Source organism: Anomaloglossus baeobatrachus, chromosome 4 (genome assembly GCF_048569485.1).
Source record: "Anomaloglossus baeobatrachus isolate aAnoBae1 chromosome 4, aAnoBae1.hap1, whole genome shotgun sequence".
NCBI lineage: Eukaryota > Metazoa > Chordata > Amphibia > Anura > Aromobatidae > Anomaloglossus > Anomaloglossus baeobatrachus.
This window is the reverse complement of record NC_134356.1, coordinates 453,693,959-453,720,776: the sequence shown is the minus strand read 5'-3', so window position 1 is coordinate 453,720,776 and position 26,818 is coordinate 453,693,959. Positions and strand designations below refer to the sequence as shown.

Here is a 26,818-nt window from a genome sequence, read left to right as displayed (position 1 = left end):
TAGGGGACCATGTACAACATTAGTCTAATGTGTAAGGGGGCTTTATGTTCATCAGGAGACCACACAGAGGACTGGTACAGAAAGCCTATACATTTAGTAATGTTTTGTCATTTTATCTTTAAGAACAGACAAATGGAATTAATGCGTGAAGCTAATCTGTGCCCTGATGCAGACGGCGCAGAGGGGCTTTATGTTACTATCGGGTATATCTGGGTTCTGTCGTGTCAGTTTATAGAATAGAAAAAAGTTCTGGATGCTGCGCTTTTTCTTCTACTGTAAAACTAAAATCGGTACAAATGGAATATCTAAATGTAAGTAGAAGCCTTACATGGGACTGCAGTGGTTTTCTGCCATAAGGGAATCATTACTACATATTAGTGATGCATTTCCCTTCCTGCTCATTTTAATAAGTATATATTAGGGAATTGCTATTCATGCATGTTAGAACAGATTAGTGGCAAACACTTGTGACCGTGACAATTCTGTACACACGTTTGGTCAGGCATGGCCAGTGCACAGCGGCTCTCACAGTACTCGGGTGTACCAATATGGCCGCTTCTATATAAGCATGTCCATGAACATATGAATACGCATTTTCTTGACCTCGACTTCTCATAATTCTGAGTCTTGTGTACATAGAGCGTCTAAAAGGTTAATAAGACTTGAGTAAGTCAGTGCACATCTCCAGTAGCTCACAGCATCGACACCTCTGTGGGTGGACCAATATGGCCGCCACTGCTCGGCTGCCACGCGCGTGGCAGTCAGAGAGACGTGCTGCCGTTACGATGTGCGCGATGACGTCAGATGAATCGTTCGCTGTATCGGGAGGGGCCTAGTATAGAGCCTGGAGGTTGGAGTGAGACGGAAACGGAGGGGAAGCCGGGGCGGGCGGCTAAGTGGCAACAGGAGAGTGCGGTGCCGAAAGGCCTGCAAACTGACGGGATGGTGGAGAAGGCCGGCTGCGGGAGAGAGGCTATGGTGAGCGGGGGGCCATGCACTTACCGGGGTCTTACGGGACTGGAGGTGGGGAGAGGTGAGGAGGGCGGGGGTCACTGCACACAACACACCGCTCCTTGGCGACACTCGCTGCCTGCACTGTGCGCCCTAACGTGGCCTATGTGCAGGAGTACGGAGCCGGCGGTGCACCGGGCGGGCAGGGCCCCTGTGGTCCAGGGCATCCGCTGCTGTATGGGCGGGTGCAGGCAGTGCCATGGAGCAGGCGTGGGCTCGGTGCCCCATGTGCCATCAGCCCTTGTGCAGGAAAGTTTCTCACTGTCCCCTCCTGCTTCCAGCACCTCTACCCAGGTGGAGACCCTGGAGTCTTCACACTATGGCTTCAATCAGTTCCCAATAGGATTCTGGCATATTAGGTAGAGCCAAGAGCTAACCTAGCGGAGCCCGTAAGCCCTCACATAGGATACTGTCCGATGACCCGTCCCATTAGAACCGTTTGGGGCAATCATGGCTTGGAATTTATGTGAATGATCTTTAACAATAGCTCACACCAAACCATTGTCTGAAAAGAATGTGATCTGTCAGGTCATGCACTGATCCTACGATCGGCCGATTACAGATCCTCATTTTCTCCTTTTTTGTTGCTTTTTTGCCTTTTTTTCAGGTACCTTGCTGGTTTGCCAGATTAGTCTGGCTTATTGTTGAGCCAGGCGCTCATACTGACGATCAAACACTTGATTATTGACCCCGCCTGTTCCTTGCCCCATATGTGTGGCCAGCGTGTCCCGTGCACACACATAAGTCTGACTTGTCATTAATTGAGTAGATGATGGAAATCTGTTGCATCGCAGGTGGCATGTGCTTCAGAACTTCTCTAAATCCTCTGAATTGCTGTAGGAAGAACACTCCAATATGGCTGACCGCATGCAACTCATCAATACGGAGACTTCATTATAAGTGGAGGCCCCTGTTGTTGCATCGGCGGCGTCCATTCACGGTTTATAGGGCTTGATGGTTTTGCCATTACTTTCCTCAGCAGAAAGTGTATGCTCTTGCATCATAATGTACTGGCCACAATTTTTTGTCTAGTTCTGCATTTTTCTAAATATAACAAAACAGTTTCCAAGAATATGAAATAGTATTTGGTATTAATTTTTTTTTATTCCTCTTTGATTGTAGCCCTCGCTAATACCAAGTGGATTAAATCCTGCTCTTACGGGCAGTTCACAGATGCATTCGAAGCAGGGCATGAAATTAGAGGCTGTGATGGAGCACCTTCAAAAGGGGCAACTTCAAAAGCAGCAAGCTGCTCGTATGGAAGAACGGGAGAGGCAAATAAAAGAAACACATCTGCTGTATGCCCAACAGCTGGCATCACAGCAAGCAATGAAAGCTACACCTGGTCCTGCCACTCTGTCAGCTGCTAAGGCCCGCCCGCCCATGGCACCTCCACAGGTTGCTAGTGACCCTGATGAAGATGAGATGGAAGATGAGGATGAAAGTGATGGAGACTCCTATGAGGAAGATGGCAATCGCAGGGAAGGTCAGCCATCTATGTTGGCACAGAAGTATCTACAGGTTCAGAGGGAGCAGCAGGGAATAGTCACTCCTAATCCGCAAAGGAACCTTGGTCAGCGAAATCTTGCTGTGAAAGAGGAACCCCAAGATGAGAATTGTAATCCTTCACCCTCTAAACATCCAAAGCAAAACATAGAGGACCACATTAAACCGGTAAGAAAACATTCTGATGTGTCTATTCCATGTGTCTGTAATATTTGTAAAAGAAAGGTCCATAACACAATATTAGGCTGGGACTGCACACAACCACTTCATATTTACCTTTTTTATTTAGAAATAACATGTAAATGCCTCAAAAAGACAGTGACAACTACAAGCAAGAATATTGGAGAAAAAGATTAATCAAGCCGCAAAAAAAGTGTCTCCCCACAGAATAGATTATCTGTCACTTGTAGGAAAAGTGATAAATTGTGTCATCTCTGCAAACCCAATAATCAGTAGAATAGGATCTCTGGTCACTACCCCATTCTGGAGGTACACGCTCAGCCTCCATGCCTATCGGCTGAGAGATACTGATGCGCTTATCTGCCTGTCAGCCCCTAGACTGTGTGTGGAGTGGCCTCTTTAGAAGCCACAATCTGGTTATATGGGGAGTCCCACCGATCGGATGTTGCTCACCTCTCCTGTTTATAGGTGGCAAAAGTCAACTGGAAAAACCTCTTTAATGTCTATTATGATTCTTTTTATCTCATTCATTGTTTTTTGTTTATCAAACACCGCTCATCCCCCACATAACCTGCATTCATGGTGATCGTGCCTATCAATGTTTGTCTCTGAGAGAGCTGAGTGCTAAGGAGATCTCTCTGGTTTATAATAAAGCAGAAAATCTTCCATTAATTGTTCTTCCATTTACCTGAGGTTCCTGTTGTCAATGGGTCACATAGGCAGTGAGATCCTCCAACAACGATCTAATCTCTGTGATCAGCTTGTAGACATATTGCTACTACTATATTTGTTTGTTTCTTTTACTTATATTGCATCATTTCCTCCTCACTTTACAGAGATCATCACTGTCCCCACTGGGGCTCCGTCTTAAGTCCCTATTAGTATGTCTTTGTGGTGTTGGGGAAACTGGAGCCTCCTACACGGGGACACCATACAAACTCCTCGCAGATATTGTCCTTTGTGGGATGTGAAAATCAGGACTCCGGCGCTAAAAACAAGTGTTAACCACTGAGCCACCGTGCTGCTTAAATTTTATCACTTGCTTTTCAGTGATGATTGAAAAGATTTGCTTAAGTGGTCTTCCTTTTATAGAAGTAGCTCTTCCCTGGCTTTTTGATGTAAAGCTGTGAATGTGACTTAACTCTAGGGTCTTCCAAGTCACGTGTAGTTACACTTTACGGTTATCAGTGACCACTGTGAAGTAACAAGGCCTCTCACTTGTTTTTGATGAATTTCATTTTAAATGGAATTATTTTTGAAGCAGGTGTTCACCAGTAAGATATACTTAAGGCCAGAGTCACACTTGCGAGTGCCTCGCATTGAATCACCCGGCATGTAGTCACACTCTCAGGACAGGAGCATCTCAGCTGCATAGACATACATGCAACCGACCCGCTCCTGTCAGGAGAGTGCGAGTCCGTGCCGGATGATTCAATGAGAGACTCGCGCGAGTTACACGCGAGGCACTCGCCCAAGGGTGCTTTACACGCTGCGACATCGCTAACAATATATCGTCGGGGTCACGTCATTAGTGACGCACATCCGGCGCCGATAGCGACATTGCAGCGTGTAACACCAAGGAGCGAGGATCAACGATCGCAAAAACGTCAAAAATCGTTGACACGTCGCTCCTTTCCTTAATATCGTTGCTGCTGCAGGTACGATGTTGTTCGTCGTTCCTGTGGCAGCACACATTTCCTACCTGTGTCCACCGGAAAAGAAGAAAGGAGGTGGGTGGGATCTTCCGCCCGCTCATCTCCGCCCCTCCTCTGCTATTGGATGGCGACCGTGTGACGACGCACAAACCCCTTAGAAAGGAGGCTGTTTGCCGGCCAGAGCGACGTCGCAGGGAAGGTAAGTCCATGTGACGGGTGTAAGCGATGTTGTGCGCCACAGGCAGCGATTTGCCCGTGTCACACTACCGACGGGGGCGGGTACACTCGCTAGCGATATCTGTACCTATATCGCACAGTGTCAAGTACCCTTAAGTGTATTCATCCAATGCATCTAAAGTGAAATATAGCAATTTGGAAAATTGCCTGGATTAGAAACCTCCTACTGTTTGTGTTTACAGCTCTAATGCAATCCTAAGTATCTTTATCGTTACAGGCTCCAAGCTAATCTTCTGTAGTCTGATCCTAGTCATACCTTACTCCCATTCAACTGGCTATTCTACTGCATTATGTAGGCTTGCTAATGATTTTGCTTAGTAGTATGGCTATATTCATTAGATTAATGCTGGCAGGAATCGCTGTCTATCTAATGTGTATAGGGAAAGGGGTGATGACTGGGCATATTGGTTTAGAGCATGTCTGATCTTTTCACTGTGGAGGTGTCTAGCAGTTGCTTATTCCCCTTTCTTACTGGAAACGTATGTAAATGCAGCTAAGCTAGGCACGGGTGGCAGGAATAGCTCCGAAAGAGGATATTACAGCAACGATGTAACCAGTTAATCTATACATTTAAATTCCACTCTTGTGTTATTTGTTCATTAAATCTACATACACAATTTAATTTCAATGGACAGTGGTATTAGCTAATACCATTGTTGGTAGCTGAATTGTCCAACATATTGCACGTTGTGCATGCATTCATCTACGGAGGATGACCCATTGTGGTAGACGTAGTTCACAAGTTCAGGAATGACTAAAATGCAAGGTACAGTAGCAGTCTTTCACTAACTAAAAGTATCATTTCTACTACTCTATGAATCAAAATGAGCCTTTGTATAATGAAAAGTTCTGTCCCTGCAGTATACTACAGTACGTCTGTGTAAGTAAAACCTATCTATAGTGTGAAGGCGCCAAAGCCACTGCCATCCCTCCCACCCAACCCCCTTCCTCTTTGGCTGCATGAAGACTCCTACTATAAAAAAAATAACTAAAAGGGGTTGTTCAACAGTTACAACATACCACCTATCCACAGGAGCTCTGTTCTTGTGATCGGGGGTCTCGGCAGTAGAACCAACAGCAATCAAACACCACCTATCCTACGGATGGGTGGTAAGTTGTAAAAGTGGGACAATCACTTTAACCCCATGGCTATGTGAAGGGGGGAGATGCTCTATAAGGGTATATTGGTGCCCAGTAGAGAACGCCATTCACATCTATGAAGCTGATTACTTGCAGAAAAACAATCTACTGCATTTACATTTCCCCTGAAGCTGAATAATGGACTAGCACTAGACCTATTGCGAAACAAAATCTTCCATAACAAAGGCGGTAAATGCTGTGAAGGAGCAGTTGGCTGCCCTTAGGGGTTTAGGCTTAATTTATCTCACAGTAACAAAGTGCTTATATATTTATATAGTTATGTATGGTGATATCTTGGAATATAACCTTTTATTCCCTCTGATGTAACAGTGATCGCTAAATTGAGATGGGAATCCTGTAAATAATAAGCACTGCCATGTGGAGAAGGCGGATTCCTCCGTGCTCATTGGGATCCCCTAATATGTATCATGCCAAAATGGTGTCCACTTTAGGCTATGTGCGCACTAGGCGTTTTTTTCACGCTGCGTTTTTATGTGCGTTTTTGTCTAAAAAACGCACCCGCGGCTAAAAAAACGCGGCAAAAACGCATGCGTTTTTGCCGCGATTTGGTGCGTTTTTTGCTGCGTTTTTGCTCACTGCGTTTTTAATCAGTGCACAATGCCAATAAAGATTGTTGATGAAAAAAAAAAAAAAAAGGTCTGATGTCATTTCCTTCAAAATGTTCATTGTATGCAGGAGAGCAGACAGCAGCTGCAGAACTACAAGTCTCAGCATCCTCCATTCACTAGTGTATGCAGGAGAGCAGACAGCAGCTGCAGAACTACAAGTCTCAGCATCCTCCATTCACTAGTGTATGCAGGAGAGCAGACAGCAGCTGCAGAACTACAAGTCTCAGCATCCTCCATTCACTAGTGTATGCAGGAGAGCAGACAGCAGCTGCAGAACTACAAGTCTCAGCAGCCTCCATTCACTAGTGTATGCAGGAGAGCAGGCAGCAGCTGCAGAACTACAAGGCTCAGCAGCCTCCATCCAGGACTGTATGCAGTTTTTTGCCCAAAAAGAAAAAAAAATGACATGGGCTTCGCCATATTTTTGTATGCTAGCCGGGTACAGCAGGCAGATACGGGCTGCCCCCAACCCCCAGCTGCCTATTTGTACCCGGCTGGGAACCAAAAATATAGAGAAGCCCTTTTTTTTTAATTATTTCATGAAATAATTAAAAAAAAAAAATGACGTGGGCTTCGCCTAATTTTTGAGTCCAGCCGGGTACAACTAGGCAGCTGGGGATTGGAATCCACAGTGCAGGGTGCCCATGCTTTCTGGGCACCCCCACTGCGAATTGCAGTCCGCAGCCACCCCAGAAAATGGCGCTTTCATAGAAGCGCCATCTTCTGGCGCTGTATCCAACTCTTCTAGCTGCCCTGATGCCGGGTGGCTAGCTAGGTAATAATGGAGTTAGGGCTAGCTGTATATTATCAGCTAGCCCTAAGCCCGAAATTCATGGTGTCACGCCAATATTAGACATGGCCACCATGAATTTCTAGTAATGATAAAAAAAAAACACAACACACAGAAAAATATTTTTATTAGAAATAAAACACAACACAATTAGTGACTCCATCTTTATTGAAATAAACCCCCCTCCGCAGTAATCCTGGGTCAGGGTCCCGCGCCGTCCAATCAGGATCCAATATAATCTGATCGGTTTGCTGGAAGGCAAAGCGATCAGATGATGTGTCAGGATCAAGTGCCTGAATCCCATCACACATCAGCTGATTGTATAAAAGCCGATTATACAAGCAGCTGATGCATCAGTAGAAAAAAAAAAAAAATAATACTCACTTGTGTGCTGTGCTGATGACCGGCAGCTCCTGGAGCGATCGATTGGACAGGAGTCTGATCCCGTCCGATCGCTGCAAGAGCTGCCGGTAATCAGCTGATGAAGTCCCCTGACGGCAGGATCAGCTGATAGCCGGCCGGGCGCGAAAAAGCCGGCGACACCGCGATCAGCTGATGCGTCAGGTGACTGCATCAGGTGATCAGCGCCAGGTCCTGCAAGCAAGGTCCTGCCGGCCGGGGAGACTGCACACAGCCAGAGCGGCAGGACCGGGAGGAGATGGGAGCGGGCATGGCACCGGGACCCTGCGGACAGGTGAGTATATGACATTTTTTTTTTTTTTCTACTGTTCACTTTGGTTTTCGCCGCTGCCTCCACCTCCCGCGCAGACATGGCGCCGCACGGAGCTGACATGCACAGGACGGGAGGTGGACGCGGCGGTGACGGTACCGGGAGGATTCCTGCTTCTGTGTTTACCAACAGAAGGAATCCTCTTCCTGTACACGTCACTGTAGTACCCACCCCTTGCGTTTATAGCTGCGTTTTTAGTCATAGAAACGCGGCTATATGCGTTATTCATTGCGTTTTTAACATCTCATTGAATTCAATGAGTGAAAAACGCAGTGGAAAACGCAGAAATAATTGACATGCTGCGTTTTTGTGGTCACCACAAAAACGCAGCTAAAAAAAAACGCTGTGTGAGGACAGCACTTCTGAAAACCCATTGACATTGCTGGGGAAGCAATGTCACTGCGTTTTCAGCACAAAAACGCGGTAAAAAACGCCGCTAAAAACGCGGCAAAAACGCCTAGTGCGCACATAGCCTTAGAAAAAAAGTTTTGATGTTGGGGGTCTTTTTGATGCAGACAAAGCGGGTGCCATCTATATTATCTCAATGGTCATCAGTGCTGAGCTGGTAGAGCCAGAAAGGCACGGGCAGAGTTTATTCTGTCGCTGATCAACCTACCTGGGTATTATTTATTCAGTACTATTACTTTTACATCTCAAGGGTATTTCAAACCACTGTCGAAGATTGCTAAGCTATAAAATTGGGGTTTTGTGCCCCTCGTACCGTTTTCACCACCTCATCAAGGTGCCACGCATACTAAGCATGCAATCGATTAGTAAAGGCCTCCTGTGATCATAGTCATCATATATGGTGTAGACGACATTTTAGTATACGTGTCTTTGAGATACGTTCTTTTTCTAATAAATCTGTGATGTGACGAGCTAAAGTAGCTCTATGCGTGTCGTCCTTTGTCACTATTCCATGCCAAATACTTGCATTAATATGCTGTGTACCTAGGAAAATGGCTTGAGCTCCATGTTTTCACAATACACTTCCAGATAATGAAATTCTGTCCTTCCAATATCATGTTTGACTGCGGAGGTCAGTTCATGCTGTGCTCGGATTAATCATCATTGCAGGACCGAGCAATACAAACCACATTCTTTTCAAGGGAATCTATTTTGAACAAATGGGCAACTCTTTGTCTGCTTGCTTTATTGAGAGAAATGGTAAATAAGGGGTTAAGTTTTGGTATTTATTATCGGCTCCTCCTTCATTACAAGCTGCCACATGTTGGGTATGCAACCCCTAGACACTTTAATGGATTGAGAGACCAGTTTAGCCTGACCAACTGGCCACAGCAATGCATAATTCTCCATGCTTTCATACAATCTGGTTTAACTTCTTATTTCAAAACCATCTCTTCTGACCTCCCAGAAGATTGCGGTGTGGCCAGATCTCCCGTATACTCAGTGTATATACAGTACATGTGTAATAGCTATATAAAGACACAAAATAAATATATAAAGATAGAAAAAGGGGCACGCCATTCTATAAAAAAATGTCCTTTATTAGGTACTCTGTAAAAACGTGGTTACAGGAGGATGCTTGTAGCTCTGTGGACAACGGCAGTATAACATATCCAATACTTGATAACTACAATAACATCTAGGGATTGTTCACATGCTGCTTTTTTGTTGCTATTTCTGCACAGAACACGCTTCTTTAGGCTACTTTCACACATCAGCTTTTTACCATCAGGCATTATCCGGCAAAAAAACGGATGAAACGAATCCGGCGCAGCATCCTTTTTATTCCCATTGATTTGTATTAGCGCCGGATTGTGCCTGATGGCCTTGCGTTGCATCCGGCTTTTGCCGGATCCGTCGTAATTTGCTAATGCGGCGGCCGGATGGAATGTCTCTTGTAATATTTTTTGTCTCTGACAAAAAAAAACGCAGCGCGCCGGATCCGTCGTGATACGGCATGATTTACAATGGAAGCCTATGGACGGCGGATCTGAATGCCGTTTTTGTAAACTGAGCATGCTCCAATTGAAAAAAAAAACAAACTGATCCAGCAAAAAAAAAAAAAAAGGACGAAACTAATGCAAAAACGGATGCACCGCATCCGTTTTTTGACGGATCAGGTATACCTGATCTGTAAAAAAAAAAGGATCAGGCGCATCCGTTTTTGCATATTGTGCGCCGGATCCGTTGCATCAGGCACACGCCGGATTGTGCCTGATGCCAAAAAACTGATCTGTGAAAGTAGCCTTAGTTTTTCTTTGCAGATTTGTATCGGTTTCAAATCTGCCCCATGTGAATTCTTTTTGCGTTTTCACCTATTTAACTGAATGTGTAAAAACGGGCAGATTTTATTCATTTTTTCCTGGTCAACTTTTTTTTTTTTTTTTTTTTTCTTTTTTTTTTCTGGTACAGAAATGTCTGCTGCAAATACTTGTGCACATAGCCTTATATGGTTTCACCTTGGAATTTTTCAGGTTTTGCTTGAAATACTGGAGATGAATGTTAAGATCCGTTGATGTTGCTCCATTCACACTCCAGTTGTGTTCTACTGGATCTGTTATATGTTAGACATCATTGATACCAGAGGGTCATTTGGGGTTTGGTGTCATTTTTCAGCGTTTTAGTGGGAGGCACAGCTCTGTGGAGAATGTAACGGGCACTTTTTTTTTTTTTCTTATGAGTCACAGTTGCCTTTTTTGTTAGTCCTAAAACCTTATGCTTAAGTCTCTAACAATATTATGGTGTTGACCAGTTTCATACATCTGTGTCTTGCGGCCTGAGTATACATGCATATATGCTTGTGAGACTGATGTGTTAGGCCCTGTGCGCACTAGAAAAAGGATTAAAAAAACCCCCCAAAAACGCATGCATTTTTTCCGTGTTTAGTGCGTTTTTTTTTTCCCGCAGGTTGTTCCTGCGTTATTTTACCATTATCTATGGCAAAAAATGCAGGTACTTGCAGAAAAGTGACATGCACATTTTTTCCTCAAGAAATTCTGCAGAAAGAATTTTCTTGAGGGGGAAAAAAAACGCAGTGTGCGCACAGCTTTTTTTTTTTTTTTTTTTTGTTTTTTTTTTTTTTTTTTTTCCCCCCCCATAGGTTTTGCTGGGGAATTTCTGCAGAAAGGTTACAACCATTTTCTCAAGAAATTTCTGCAGTAAAAACGCAGTGTGCGCACAGGGCCTTAGGGTTAGGAGACCTGTGGCCAGGCCCTAAAACTCAAAGAAATGTGGATTTTGGAATCTCTCCTTTTAAAACACCACACCAGCATTTTTTTGTTTTTTATTTGCCCACTGCAGTGGTGCTTTAAAGGGAACCAATCACTAGGATTTTCGTATATAACCTAAAGCCAGTGCTATACTGGCACTATCAGGCTGATTCTCTACATACCTGTAGTGGTCAGCTCGGATGTTTTAGGTTTTGAAATCCCAGAAAGTAAAGTTTATAAAATCACCAGATTCTTGACTGACAGCAGCTGAGGATCAGATAATAGCTGGGGGGGGGGTGGTATTCGTACTTATCCCCTCCCCCTGTTATAATTAGCATAAGTATTATACAAACTATTTAATTTTTCACTAGCAGGACCTGTGAGATCATACCCATGTGATCAGAATGGGCGGGCCCTCAGCCAACAGAAAATGTTGCTTCCTGGTATCCTTTTTGTTGGCTGAGGCCCTGCCCCTTCGGTCACATGGGTACTTTTTTGGATTTCAAAACCTAAACATCCGAGCTGATCACAACAGGTATGTAGAGAATCAGCCTGATAGTGCCAGTATAGCCCTGGCTTTAGGTTATTTAAAAAAACCCTGGTGATTGCTTCCCTTTAAGTGTAAGTCGTCTGCCCCTGCTCGTATACTCATCTGCGCCGTCTTCATCTTTTTCCAGCATCACTTGGTCTCTGGCGATATCTGACCTACCAGCAGCTCTAGTGTTTAATGGAGGTCACCAATAATACAAGTTTATGGGAGCCTCATTCTGGCTCTCATGGACTTGTAATAAGTGCTTGTGATGTAACTTCTGGGCTCTAGTTGATGCTGTAGGACCGGACAGTGCCGAAAAACGATGAAGGTGATTATATGACGGGGCTAGGGATTTACAATTAAAGCACCACTCCAGCACTGGAAAAAAAACACGCTGTAGTGTTGCTTTAGGCTACTTTTCCAATATCAGTATTGAGGTTTTGGCAGTGCAGAATTTCTGCACCTTAGTTTACCAGCGTTCTTACACTGCGTTTTGTTTGTCTGTTTGGTGTGATATGGTTTATTTTTGTGACATCCTGGTATTGACATTCTTGGATGCAGACTACATGCTTTTTTTCATGCGCTTCTACCGCAGGTGACTTTATGCAGTGTAAAAATGAAGCACAATGAACATTAGGTTTCTATAGATGATGTCCATTTGCTTGAATGGTAAAACACTGCATTTTTTACACAACAAATATATATGCAGTGTCAAAAATGTGATTAAAAACTGATCATGGGCATGTACCCTTATTGAAAATAGTAACCGGAATACTTTGTAATGCTAGAAAAGTGGCGTGCGTATAGCCATGAGCCTGCAATGTGTAGAAGGCTTCAGCACATGGGTTTTGTGCCTGTTACCTATGGGACATTCTTCATCAGCACTCAGCTGGCTATACCTTCTAATTTCAAGGCTTTTGGCCAAATATAGTTTATGACTAGTGCATTTGCTCCTTGATTCCCAGGGGGGGTGCAGCTTCTGAACCACTTGGGACTTTGAGACATGAAGATGTCAGTAATTTACAAGGCATTGTGTCTGGGAGGAGGGGAGGTGATTGTGGGACAAGTGAAGGGACAACAGGGTTGGCTTGACCTCTGATCTCTGACAAGGGTGGATGTTGGTCATCAAAAGGCTGATTAGCTGCCGTCATTATGTATAGCGGCTGGTGCATGTAAGCCAATGTGCTGCCTGTTAAAGTGTATTTACGATGTGCTAAAACCTGACATCTGAAGGTCTGTTAGTGCAATCGTGTCACATCATTATAGAAATGTTAGAATTCCGCTAGTGCAACGTAAAAGAATTGGTAATTTATATCTGTGGCACTGGTACAGTAAGAATATATGTGCACAGTCTATTTTTCAAGAGGTTTTGGAGCACAAACTGAGCTGAATTTCTCCAAATCCTCCCTCAATAACTTGGAGGTTCTGTTCTGCTCTGAAAATTTACTTGCTTCTCATACCTGTTGAAGTAAAAAAAAAACCACTGCTTTCTGATAAATGTTTTTTTTTTTAAATTTTGTTAGTGATGCACATAGCTTCATTTAAAACACATTCTGGTCAATGTAATGTCGAAAAATGAGGCGACAGTTTCCCTTTTTAAAGTGACCCAATCACCAGGATTTTCGTATATAACCTAAAGTCAGGGCTATACTGGCACTATCAGGCTATTTCTCCATATAGCTGTAGTGGTCAGCTCCGATGTTTAGGTTTTGAAATCCAAAAAAGTAAAGTTTATAAAATTTAGCTGCTTCTTGAGTGACAGTTGCACTGGAGCAAATAATATATTCATAGTTATCCCCTCCCTCTGTTAGAATTAGCATAAGTATTATACAAACGATTCACTGTCTGTTGCAGGACCTGTGTGAGGTCATACCCATGTGACCAGAGGGGGCGGGGCCTCAGCCAACAAAGCTGGATCTCAGGTTACATGGGTATGACCTCACACAGGTCCTTCCTAGTGAAAAGTTAAATCGATGGTATAATGCTAATTCTAACAGGGGGAGGGGATAACTATGAATATATTATCTGCTCCATTGCAGCTGTCACTCAACAAGCAGCTAATTTTATAAACTTTTTTTGGATTTCAAAACCTGAACATCCGAGCTGACCCGTACAGGTATGCATAGAATCAGCCTGAGAGTGCCGGTATAGCACTGGCTTTAGGTTATATACGAAAATCCTGGTGATTGGTTCCGTTTAAAGGGGTGGTTCACTTCTCAGCATTAGTGGCCACATTGTGACCTCTGAGATCCGGTGATATATCAACTTCCAGTTGACCCAATGTCACCGCGGCCGGCCCCAATCTTCCTGAGTGACTGGGCTGTGGGCGGTATTTCACCACTCATCCCAGCCCAGCATCACTCCTGTTTGTGGCTCTCTGCAGTAAAGGAGAGAGAGCGTGTGAGATGTTGGGCTGTGACAAGCGGTGAAACTCCGCCAACAGCTCAGTCACTCATGGAGACTAGGGCCGGCCTTGGTGATGTCGGGCCAACTGGAAGTTGATGTGACATCACTGGATCTCAGAGATCATGGATCCCGGGGTCACGCGAAGGGGATGAGTGGACCGCAATAGCGATCTAGGCAGAATGTACTACACAAGGTGTTTGACAAAAGCCTTATGAGTTTTACAGCAATGTCGCCACTACTCTTGAGTAGGGAACCACCCCTCTAAGCGGGTGATTTTGATCCTCTACTCTGATCAAAACTTGACATCTCTCCTCCATTTTTCATTTTTGTTCTGCAGACATGCAGCAAAAAAGGACCATGTGAACAGCTTTATAAACTAGAATGTGCAATCTATGAAAAAAACAATGTCTGCATGAGGCATGAAGAATAGGTATTTGCGTTTCTTTTGGGCTTTGCCCGAACCTGCCCAGTATACAGAAACCATCTCTGTATTGTTTTAAAACTGGCTGTTAATGTCTTTGGCTCATTTTTCAGCTGCCATCTGACCAACATAATGAATGCATTCCATTCAGTGCATTTTGACTGACTGCTCGCCACACACTTTTTTTTTACTAAGCCCCGCACTTTTTGAATATTGTCTTAGACCCTGAAAGTCTCAATTTTTAAATTTATTTTTTTATCAAAAAATGTGCAACATTTTGCGCAGTTCCATGTTAGGCTGCTTTCACACCTCCGGTTTCTGCAATGCGGCACACTCCGGCACTTTGCAGGAAAATCGCAACCGTTTTTTTTTTTTTTTTGCTGCCGGTTGCGATTTTCCTGCATAGACTTTAATTAGTGCCGCATTGTGCCGCATGGCCTTGCGTTCCGTTCGTTTTTTTGCCGCATGCGGCAGATTTAGCAGATGCGGCGGCCGGATGGAACGTTGCCTGGCACGTTTTTTCGTGCTGCAAAAAAAACCGCATTGCGCCGCATTCGGCCGATGCGGCGCATTTTTCAATGCATGCCTATGGCGGCCGGATGCGGCGCGATGCGGCAATAACTGCATCCGGCCGCCGCATGCGGTTTTTGCCACTGCGCATGCTCAGTAGCATGTCGCAAGCGGCAAAAAACGGACTGGCCGCAAAGGAAAAACTTATGCAAAGGATGCGGTGTGTTCACCGCATCCGTTGCATAGCTTGCACAGCCGGATTGAGCCGCACAGCTCAAGCCGGATGTGTGAAAGCAGCCTCAGTAATCTGATGGTTATTTTTTCATAAATGTTGGTTAAATTTGTTATAGGATGGATTCATTCTTTTTACTACAGATCTTCTGCTTGTTAACTCACCCTAAGGATACGCTTACACGAGCTTAAGAATCGGACGAGTGCAATGCGAGAAAATCTCTCATTGTACTCGGACCAATGTTATTCAATGAGGCAGAGCAGTTGGTCAGTTTTTTTTTTTTTTCTCATCCAGATTCTGGATGAGAGAAAAGTCGCAACATGCTGTAGCTAAAATAGTGCGAGACTAGCCAATACAAGTTAATGGGTGCGAGAAAAAAACAGACAGCACACGGACCATCCTAATGACGTCCATTTTTATGAGTACATTACTATCATGTAGCACAGAACACTGTAAATGGTCCTGTAAATGACTAATAGCTGCTGAGAAAAAAACTGAGAGCACACAGATGACAAGTGAGAAAAAATTGTCGTCCTCTCCTTGATGAGAATGGGGCAGTTTTCTCATATGTTCGTGTGACTCTCCAGCCTTAAGTGGATTCCCCTGCAAATGTTCACATGATGATATATGGCAAAATCATTTGTAGATTTAGTTTTTTTGTTTTTTTTTTTGGATGTCACTTTTAGGCTGGGATAATTTATTGCTTTTTTTTTTATCATTATTATATGTTAACGAAGGCCAGAATGGCCATACAGGAAGGGTATGCACACCCAACATCTTTTCCAATCTGGTGAACAGGCTAAATTTTAAAGACACTAATGTTGCCTAATGTGTTGAATTCCTTTGGTCATTTTCTGATTGCTTTTTTTTTTTTTTTTGCTTTTTTTTTATTTATTTTTTTTAATTGAGATTTTTGGGGTTTATTTTATGCCTTTTTCTGGATTTAAGAAAAAAAAATATTTTAAGAAATTAAAAACCACTGTTTTGTATATTTCTTTCACGCTGTAGAATCCAAGGCATATCTAACCTATTTCCCTGAAAAAGAAAGCTATTCCAAAATAAGTCTTGGCGTGATTTTTCCAGATTTTTTGTGGATGTTGGAAATAGAAGACCTATTCCAAAAATAAGCCCTAATTAGAATTCATAAAGTTTATTGAAAGTGTCCAGGCAGCTTTACTTATAAAATCAATTGGCAATAGAATGCAGCAGGACATATTGACCATTCAATAAAGGAAAGCAGACATTCCCCACGAGACTCAAAACAATATGGGTTGGCAAGTGCCAGGCTCACACAACCCTTAGGGTACTTTCACACTTTAGCGATGCAGCAGCGATCCGACCAGCGATCTGACCTGGTCAGGATCGCTGCTGCATCGCTACATGGCCGCTGGTGAGCTGTCAAACAGGCAGAACTCACCAGCGACCAGTGACCAGCCCCCAGCCAGCAGCGACGTGCAAGCGACGCACTTGCACGGAGTCGGCGTCTGGAAGCTGCGGACACTGGTAACTAAGGTAAACATCGGGTATGGTTACCCGATGTTTACATTAGTTACCAGCGCACACCGCTTAGCTTTGCTCTCCTAGCTACAGTACACATCGGGTTAATAAACCCGATGTGTAATGCAGCTACATGTGCAGAGAGCACTGAGCCGCGCACACTGCTTAGCGCTGGCTCCTTGCTCTCCTAGCTACAGTACACATCGGGTTAATTAACCCGATGTGTAATGCAGCTACATGTGCAGAGAGCCGGAGCCGGCAGCACAGGCAGCGTGAGAGCTGCGGAGGCTGGTAACTAAGGTAAATATCGGGTAACCACCTTGGTTACCCGATGTTTACCCTGGTTACAGCTTACCGCAGGCTGCCAGATGCCGGCTCCTGCTCCCTGCTCGCTTCATTTCGTCGCTCTCTCGCTGTCACACACAGCGATCTGTGTGTCACAGCGGGAGAGCGCCTTTGAAGAAAACGAACCAGGGCTGTGTGTAACGAGCAGCGATCTCGCAGCAGGGGCCAGATCGCTGCTCAGTGTCACACACAGCGAGATCGCTAATGAGGTCACTGCTGCGTCACAAAAAGCGTGACTCAGCAGCGATCTCGGCAGCGAGCTCGCTGTGTGTGAAGCACCCCTTAGGCTATGTGGCCACGGGAGCTCGCACCTGTGGATATATACGCAGGTATGTCTGCAGGTTTCCTGCAGCAGGTCCCCGGAGTCCGCAGCTATACATAGCTGCGGGATTCCAGCGAAATAGCTGTGGAAAACCTGCGGACATTTATGCAACTTGCCTGCAGACGTCCCAGCCTCTATCTCCATAGTGGAGGGCCGGGACTTCCGCAGGTAATTCCGCAGGAATAATTGACATGCAGTTATGTGCGGCTGCTAGACAGCATGGACACTCCCCATGTCCCATAGGATAACATGGGGAGTGTCTGTTCTTGCTGAAAACTGCGGATCTATCTAGAAAAAGCCAGATAAATCTGCAGGTTTTCCGCGGCAAAATCCGCAGGTGCGAGCTCCCGTGGGCACATAGCCTTATTGTTTTGGGTCTTTTGCGTGCTATACTTTTGGGGGTGTCTGCTCTTCTTGGTGAAGTATGTCCACCATATACTACTGTACAGTACTGTATGTAAACAGATGAGCAAGAAATATACCGTACTACTATAGTTTTTTGATTCCCCAGACAACAAGGGCATAAAGAACTATTCCATTGAGTACAAGAAAGGAATTTTTGAGAACTATCCAGGTAAAAATCGTACTGCTTTCCGCAAACAGAATGTTGGACATCCGAATGGTCCAAAAACGACAGCGTACGATAACCTTAGTCAGCAAAGAAATGCTAAGAAGCGCAAGTGTGGATCAGATCAACGACAGTAGTTTCCTGAATTGGAAAACCTGATATGAGAATGAGGTGTCGGGAGACGAATAAGTGTTTGTGGGGTTTTTTTTTTTCTATGTTCAGAATAAATATAAATAGTTAGCCCCTGAAACTAAGCCCCAATTCATCTTTTGTCTTATTTTTGGAGAAACTCAGTGTTCCCATTCCCTGACAGTAGATTTTTTTTTGAGAATTTTATTACTATTATACAATGTTTTTAAGACTATGCCCTACCCTACAGACAGCACTTCACAAAGTCAGGGGCATATGGGTGCACCTCATTGCAAGAATCTGTTGGCCCATTTTGACAAGCCTAATAATTGGGAAAGAGCGTTTGAAGGATAGCCTTCCTAAACAGGCCTGCAGACACTCAACAGATGAGAAAATGCTAATTCATGGTTGATTTGTAAGCTTGGTATTGTTAGGCTATCTGCCCACGCTGCGGATTTCTCGCGGATTTTGCCGCGGATTTATCGCGGATTTCCTGAAAATCTGCAGCAGCGGCACTTCCCAGCCATTTCAATGGCATTTTGGAAATGCTGTGTCCATGCTGCGGATTTTTCTGCGGCGGATTTGCCGCGGATTTTGATCCGGAAAAATCTGCAGCATGTCAATTATTGTTGCGGATTTTGGTGCGGATTTTGGGTATAGAATGGGGGAAAAAAAAAATCCGCGGCAAAAAAAAGGGTGCGGATTTGCCGCGAAAGTCGCGGATTTTCATGCAGAAAAATCCGCAGGTACATTCTACCGTGGACACATAGCCTAAGCCTATCGTCCTGTGTAAACAGGTGATGTGCTGTTAACCTGACAGTCTGTGGGCACATAGCGATCATAAGGAGGCAAGTAAATAAAATAAAAACTGATCGGCCTATCGACTGTTGTTTTAATGGCCTGGTTTGCACCTTGTTAAGCTGACATTACACTCTGTGTGGTTTGTAGTCTGTAATAGTGTTGGTTTGAAAGATCTACTGCAAAATATTAATAAAAATTATGCATATTTTCTTGAGACACCTGAGCTTTGATCAATAATTTGCTGTTTTGATTGTCACTATAAAGGGATCGTTATGTTTTATGTTCAGACATGGCGTAGTTTATGCTGACTGTAGGCATCTGACATTGATTGTCCCGGCCTGGTTAACACTGCAGAGCGGCCCCAGGTCTCCTGAGCTGCGCTCAACAGCCTCATATATGCCCATGAGATGGCGTTTGGGTCCGAAGCCTTGTTTGCCAGTTTGTGGACTGTGAATGTTGGATGTGTGAAACCAGCTTCAGAACGTGTTCCCACATAGTGTATTTTCTGTGCCTTATGTTTGTTCTTTTATTTTCTTGCTTTATTTTTTTGAGGGTAGGAAAATCTGCTGTGCGTAACACTGCATTAACACATCTGAGCTGAACTCAATAGCCTCTCGGGTGTAAATAAAGCTATCAAATTCAGGTCTGGAGGCCTGTGGCCATTCCATGCATAAATTCAGCCTTTGGAGTACGACAAACGGATGTGGGAATCCGGCCTAACCATTCAAGTAAACTGGATGAGAAAATGGCCTTTCATGCAAATGTTTCAGAGAGTTTACCCTTCGCATGGTAGATTTGCTCAGATAATTACTCACCCTAATCCATGATGTATAGGACATGAAATGTGAAAACATAAATGGTTCTGGCTACGGTTTAGTTACCTCATGAATAGGCTTTTTAATAGTAAGCAAGACTGACTGACCAAATATTGAAATTAACGTCGCCTTTGTGTAAAGAGGTGTTTACAAATGTCAGCAATGTCAGCGTCCTACTTCAATAAATCTCAGCCGAAAAACTCCTGTCTCCAGCTATTTACATTGACCAGATTTTTCAGTTAGGCTGCTTTGACACATCCGGTTTGAGCAGTGCGGCTCAATCCGGCTGTGAAACCTATGCAATGGATGCGGCGAAAACACCGCATCCTTTGCATAAGTTTTTACATGCGGCCCGTCCGTTTTTTTCCGGTACGCTACTGAGCATGCGCAGTGGAAGAAACCGCATGCGGCAGCCGGATGCGTTTTTTCCGCATCGCGCCGCATCCGGCGTCCATAGGCATGCATTGAAAAATGCGCCGCAGCGGCTGGATGCGGCGCGATGCGGTTTTTTTGCCGGAGCAAAAAACGTTGCAGGCAACGTTCCATCCGGCCGCGGCATCGGCTAAATCTGCTGCATGCGGCAAAAACCGGACCGTACGCAAGCCCATGCGGCATAATACGGCACTAATGTAAGTCTATGAAAAAAAAACAAACGCAACCGGCGGCAAAAAAAAAACGGTTGCGGTTTTTCTGAAGAGCGCCATGTTGTGCCGCAGAGCAAAAACCGGATGTGTGAAAGTAGCCTAAAACTCTTGTGTGAATTGGACTTGATAAAGCTGTTATCTGTGTGAGTACAGCAGCTGGACCCCACTGATTTCTAGAATGAGAGGTTCCCAGTCTCTGGCTCGGATAGGTGGATTTGCCCTAAAATAAGATAGTGTTAGCACATTTTTCAGGCAAAAAAAATTATATAGGGCTTTTTTTTCAGGGTAGGGCCTATTTTTGAGGAGACATGGGTTTGGGAGTAAGTTTACACCTGAAGAAGGAAAAGGCAGACTCCTCTATAGGAGAATCAGTTACTAAACTCCAGACATCTGCATCGCTCCCATGTCCTCCTGCGATATACACACACACGCATGCATCACACACACGTACTGCTTTTGGCCCTGTGGTGGAACAAACACCTGGTGATACCGTACTGCTTCCGGGTGGCAGGGGGGACCTGGGACGCTGTGCAACATGAGGACCTGTGGTGGAACCCATCGATACGTTTCAGTACAGGTCTTTGATGCGTTCCACCAGGTCCCCGGGTCAGTACATTACAACAACTGTAGGTTTTTTTTTTTTTTTTTTCCTCCTTTCTTTTTAGACACACACACACACACACACACACACACACACACACACACACACACACACACACACACACACACACGCACACACCTGCAGGTCCCCTATGCGTTCCACCCTCAAATCCGGTTCTGGGTCTGGTGAGTATGATTGCAGGGTCTGTCTTCTCTCTCTCTTTTGGGGGTGTCTGCTTTCTTTAATGAAGTGTCCTACAGTATTCGCTTTTTTTTTTTTTTTAGCTGCATGGACACTTCATTATTGAACTGCTACAGGGCTTATTTTCCCCCTCACCCATGACAGCACCACGTGAGAGAGGGATCCGCCCAGCGAGGACAGGAAACCATTCTGAATAAAAGGGCGGTACCTCTCCCCTTCGTCAGTTAGTTTCCTGTCCTTGATGGTGGACCCCTGTTCTGAAAACTGGCGGGTCATTATTAATCTCCTTTCAGGGTAGTACAAAGGGTCAGGGGGTGCCCAAAAAGTACTATTGCTAGGTGGATTAGGGAGGCCATTTCTTTGACCTACTCCTATAGTGGAGCGCCCGTTCCGGAGACCATTCGGGCCCATTCCACCAGAGCGGTGTCTACCTCCTGGGCTGCATGTGCACAGATATCTATTGAACAAATTTGTAGGGCCGCTACCTGGTCCTCACAGTCTACTTTTTTCCGGCACTATCGGTTGGACCTATCCTCCTCGGCTGCTCTTTCGTTTGGTAGACGGGTGCTTGAGGCGGTGTTCCCTCCATAAATAGGTTTCTCTGGAAATATCTCACGTGGTGCTGTCATGGGTGAGGGGAAAACACCATGGTTACTTACCGGTAGCCGATTTTTCCAGAACCCATGACAGCACCCATATAATCCCTCCCTTTCTCCTCCTTGGTGTGCACTTCTGGGTGTGCTTGTGTGTTTAGTGTTGATGGAGTAAGTTCTAACAATTGTTGGAAGTCCTCTCATTCTCGGTAATCAACTGACGAAGGGGAGAGGTACCGCCCTTTTATTCAGAATGGTTTCCTGTCCTCCCTGGGCAGATCCCTCTCTCACGTGGTGCTGTCATGAGTTCTGGAAAAAACGGCTACCGGTAAGTAACAGTGGTGTTTTCGATGTAGTTATATTTAAGCCTTACTCCGAAAATGCTTGAAAATTCCTGCTAGGGCTTAATTTTGGGGAAACTGTAGTCACTCTACGATAACCTCTCATCAATGTTTCCCAGTATTGCTCTTAAGGCCGTTTACATGGCATTAAAAAAAAAAAAACTAGGCTTTACCATACACAACAAATGTTCCCGACAACGCCTACATACATCAGCTCACCCAAAGGAAGAGGATGGAAAAGTATGTGGGGTTTTTAGTTCACTATTAAAGCCAATTTTGATGTATCCCTCTTATGTAGGCTTATTGTTTCAATCATATCATCACTTTCATTTTCCAATGACTATGTAAAAGTCTGTTTAAAATGTGTATATATTTTAAAGAACCTTCAGGTTTGTTACAAATTGTGCTTTGGGGGGTGTCCAGGTGCTAAGACCCACATTGGATGTTAGAAAGAAGAGCACCAAGCACTGACTGCCCTTCCCGTCTACTCCTGTTGCCTTTCCTCGCCTGAAGACATGCCATAAGTGTTTCCAGCTTAAGTGTTTAGGATTTATTTCTGCCTTCCATTTAGTGTCTTGGGTTGTGCTTATTCTTTTCCTTTCCTAACGCTTCATGTACAAAGAATAGAAAAGCCGTGTTTTCTGTGCTCCCAGTGCTACTTGCCGCTTCCGCTGGTGGTCTACGACGGCTCTGTAACTTAATATAAATGTCAGATTTAATGTGACAGCGTTGCTATCATTAGTACAATTGTAAATATTCTGGTGGCTCACTAGTGCGCATTCCTTGTTTGGTGCAGAATGGAAGGTGATTGAGGAGAGGGGGCTGGGAAATTTCCAGACATCTGAGATCCTTTCTAAGTAGATAGACCAGGTGGTATGGTGGTAATCCCAGCTGTGTCCTCATCGCCTTTAATTGCTATAAACATCTCACACTTCCCTTGATCTGTTGTGGATTTGGAATTGTATAGTTTGCCTGCAAAGTGGTATTTGCATCGCATGCTTGCATATTGCCTCTCATTCTACTTGGTAGGAGGTAGTTTAGAGAGCATTCAAAACTACAGGTGGCACATAGTCACATCGACGTTTTTATTTATAACTGTCTTCATGATTAGAAACCTAAACATTTTGAATGCTATTGGATTTTCTTCTGTGGAATTATATCCACTCATTGTGGAGAAATATCTAGAGCATGTCAATGCTTCAAGCATCACCAAAGATTTCCCCCGCTGCAGTCCAAAGTATGGAAACGCCACTGTATTTCTGCAATAAGTGGTCAGTTTTAGGACCCCTAGAGTTTATGTAAAATTACATTACAAGGTGACCTTTAGTAGTCCATTCACTTATTGTGCAAACCCTTAGTCGTTGAGTAATGGTGTAAATGCACTATTTTATTTATTGTGCTTTTAAAGGGGTTGTCCAGTTTAATTCCACAAGTCTGCAGTTCTCTAAATTAGGTGGCTGCAAGTATGCAATATGCAGACTTCCGGACAGAATCTGACTTGATGGGCGCTCAGTGCAAGTGTATTGAACGAGGCTGCCCCACCTATTTTTAATGTGGCAGGGATGATACATATTGCATACTCACGGCCACCTGACCGAAGTTCCTGACTCGGACATAAAAAAATAATCTTTATATAGCGCTAACATATTCCGCAGCGCTTTACATACATCAGGAACGCTGTCCCCATTGAGGCTCACAATCTAAATTCCCTATCAGTATGCCTTTTGAATATGGGAGGAAACCGGAGTACCCGGAGAAAACCCACATAAACACTGGGAGAACATACAAACTCCTTGCAGATGTTGGTGGGATTGGAACCCAGTACCCCAGCGCTGCAAGACTGCAGTGCTAACCACTGAGCCACTGTGCCGCCCGCAGCAAATTCTAAAGCTATATGAGAACACTGCAGATTTGGTGCTTAATATTTATGCACCAAAGCTGCACCTTGTGGCAGAAAAACGCACCAAAATCACATGCGGTTTTGGTGCGTTTTTTTTTTTTTTTGCATGCAACAAGTAAGACTGTTTAATTAAAAAAAAAAAAAACTTTGTTTCCTTTTTCAACCGTTCTTTGGTTTAATTTTACATGGTCCTGCTCCTGATGACATCACATCCTATTTTAGCCATGCGTTTTGTGTAAAAAAAAAAAAAAGCTGGAAAGCCACACCAAAAACTGTGTGAACACACCTGCAGATTTGAAGTGTTTTTCATTACACCATTGAAGCCAATGGGTGAAAAAACGCTGCAAATCCGAACCAATAAATGACATGCTGCAGATTATTTCTGCATCAAAATCTGCAAGGAAAAAAAACGCAGCTTTGGCACAGCACTTCAGAAATCTGAGACTTTTCTGGCTTCAGGAGAGACATGCACATTTTAAGAAAGAAAAAAAAATGCATAAACTGCAGTGTGTGCACAGGGCCTAAGGCTATGTGCGCACGTTGCGTAAATACATGCAGTTACGCTGCGCTTTGTAGCGCAGCGTAACTGCATGCGTCCTGCGTCCCCTGCACAGTCTATGGAGATTGTGCAGGGGCCGTGCGCACGTGGCGTTTTAGAGCGCAGCGCTTCGGCTAGCGCCGAAGCGCTGCGTAAAAAGAAGTGACATGTCACTTCTTCCGTGCGCTTTGCCGGCAGCTCCTGCTCTGTCTATGGGAGGAGCTGCAGGCAGAGCGCATGGAATCGGCGCTCACTACGGACATTTCTGCAGCGATTTAAAGCGCACATGTGCCCTTCAGATCGCTGCAGAAAGTTCTGCAGTGAACTGTACGCAACGTGCGCACATAGCCTTATAGTGCATGTGATGTGAGGATTCAGCAGTCATATAGAGGGATTGCAGACTTTGGGTTTAGACCACACAACCCCTTTTAAGCCTCTATTTCAGTTTAGAGCAGCATTCACAGTTCAGCTAGGTGGCATTGCAAATGGTCAACTAGCTTGGCTTAGTTCATGCAAATTACCAATTTACAGAGGTTTTCTGCAAAACCACATTAGGGCTTCCATAATGAAGAACATAAAAAGTAGCCCTGAATAAAGCTGGCCACAACTCTGGAATTGTATGATGGAATTAATATATAAATGATAAAAAATTGGGTTATTCATTTAGAAATGTGTAGTAAAATAAAAGCAGTAACTGCTTATTTTGATCTGATGACATGTCCTCTTTAACTTCTTCACGACCTTTGACGGATCTATTCGTCATGGAGCGTGTCACGTTAAGCCCTGCCGCGGGCAGGCGGCGACTATCGGCACACATCAGCTGTTTTCAACAGCTGACGTGTGGCTGCATGTTGCGAGTGGAATCGCTTCCACTCTCAACATTTAACCCCTTAAATCTCGCTGCCAAAGCGAGATCTATATGCACGCGGCCATGATTTTTACTTACCGCCGCCCCCACCGGAAGTCACGTGCTTGATCACGTGACTTTCGGTGGTTGCCATGGTAGCACAGGGTCATGTGATGACGCCTGCAGCTATGACGTTTCACTTTCGTTTTCACCTGGCCCCGAGCCGAATGAAACAGGAAGTGACCGTATCTGCTGTTTACAGCTGTGTAGCTGTGATCAGCAGATAGATCAGAGCGATCGGATTGCTGATCGCTATAGCCCCCTAGGGGGACTAGTGAAATAAAAAAAAAGTTTAAAAAAACCCCCCCTAAAAGTTCAAATCACCCCCCCCTTTCACCCCATTGAAAATTAAAGGGTTAAAAAAATAAATAAATATACACATTTGGTATCGTTGCGTTCAGAAATGCCCGATCAAAATATAAAATCAATTATTCTGATTGAAATTTTTTTGCCGCTACGCCGTTTACCAAACGCCAAAATTACGTTTTTTTTGTCGCCGCATGTTTTACGTAAAATGCAATAACAGGCGATCAAAAGGTAGCATCTGCGCAAAAATGGTACCATTAAACATGTCGGCTCGAGACGCAAAAAATAAGCAGTCACTGAGCCATAGATCCAGAAAAATGAGAACGCTACATGTTTTGAAAAATGGCGCAAAACGTGCGCCACTTTTATTGGACAAACTTGTGATTTTTTTTTTTAACCCCTTAGATACAAGTAAACCTATACATGTTTGGTGTCTCCAAACTCGCACCGACCTGAGGAATCATACCCACACATCAGTTTTACCATATAGTGAACACCGTGAATAAAACATCCCAAAAACTATTGTGCGATCACACTTTTTTTGCAGTTTTTCCACACTTGGAATTTTTTTGCTGTTTTCCAGTACACTATATGGTAAAACCTATGGTTTTATTTAAAAGAACAACTCGTCCCGCAAAAAACAAGCCCTCATATGGCAAGATTGACAGAAAAATAAAAAAGTTACGGCTCTCGGAAGAAGGGGAGCAAAAAACAAAAACGCTAAAAACGGAAAGTGCCCTGGGGTTAAAGGGGGATCTGTCAGTAGGATGAACCCTCCTTAGCCTTCTATATGGGCATATAGGTCATTAGAAGTTGAATAAAGTGATACCTTTTATATTATTTCTTTTGTCCTGATGAAGACTGATATGTCTTTGAAACGCGTTGACCTTCAGAAATAAAGAAAAAAGGATTTCATCACACACCTTTTTGGTTTTCATGTGGTTTCTAGCGCAGCATTAAACCTTTTATTCCCATTGTTTTAAAGTCATAACTTGTGATCCTTTGTCTTATTACTATGAAATCAATATTTTTCTATATGTCCACCGACAGGATTCTGCTCTCATTGAGAGAATCTGCTTACAGAGTTTATTTTAAATGAATGGAAGCGTTATGAGTGTGAGACATGTAATGACTGACTGCTCTCCTGATCTACAT

At 44.2% G+C, this 26,818-nt stretch overlaps 1 protein-coding gene across 1 annotated transcript in view; it reads left to right on the top strand.

Annotated features, from left to right (window-relative positions):
- The first annotated feature begins 833 nt into the window (after positions 1-833).
- Positions 834-26,818, top strand: part of LOC142302503 (uncharacterized) — a 43,811-nt gene continuing 17,826 nt past the window's right edge. The window contains exons 1-2 of the mRNA XM_075343583.1: positions 834-978; positions 2,134-2,685. Coding sequence (XP_075199698.1) covers positions 943-978; positions 2,134-2,685 — 588 coding nt within the window. The 5' untranslated portion in view covers positions 834-942. The remainder of the gene's footprint in view (positions 979-2,133; positions 2,686-26,818) is intronic.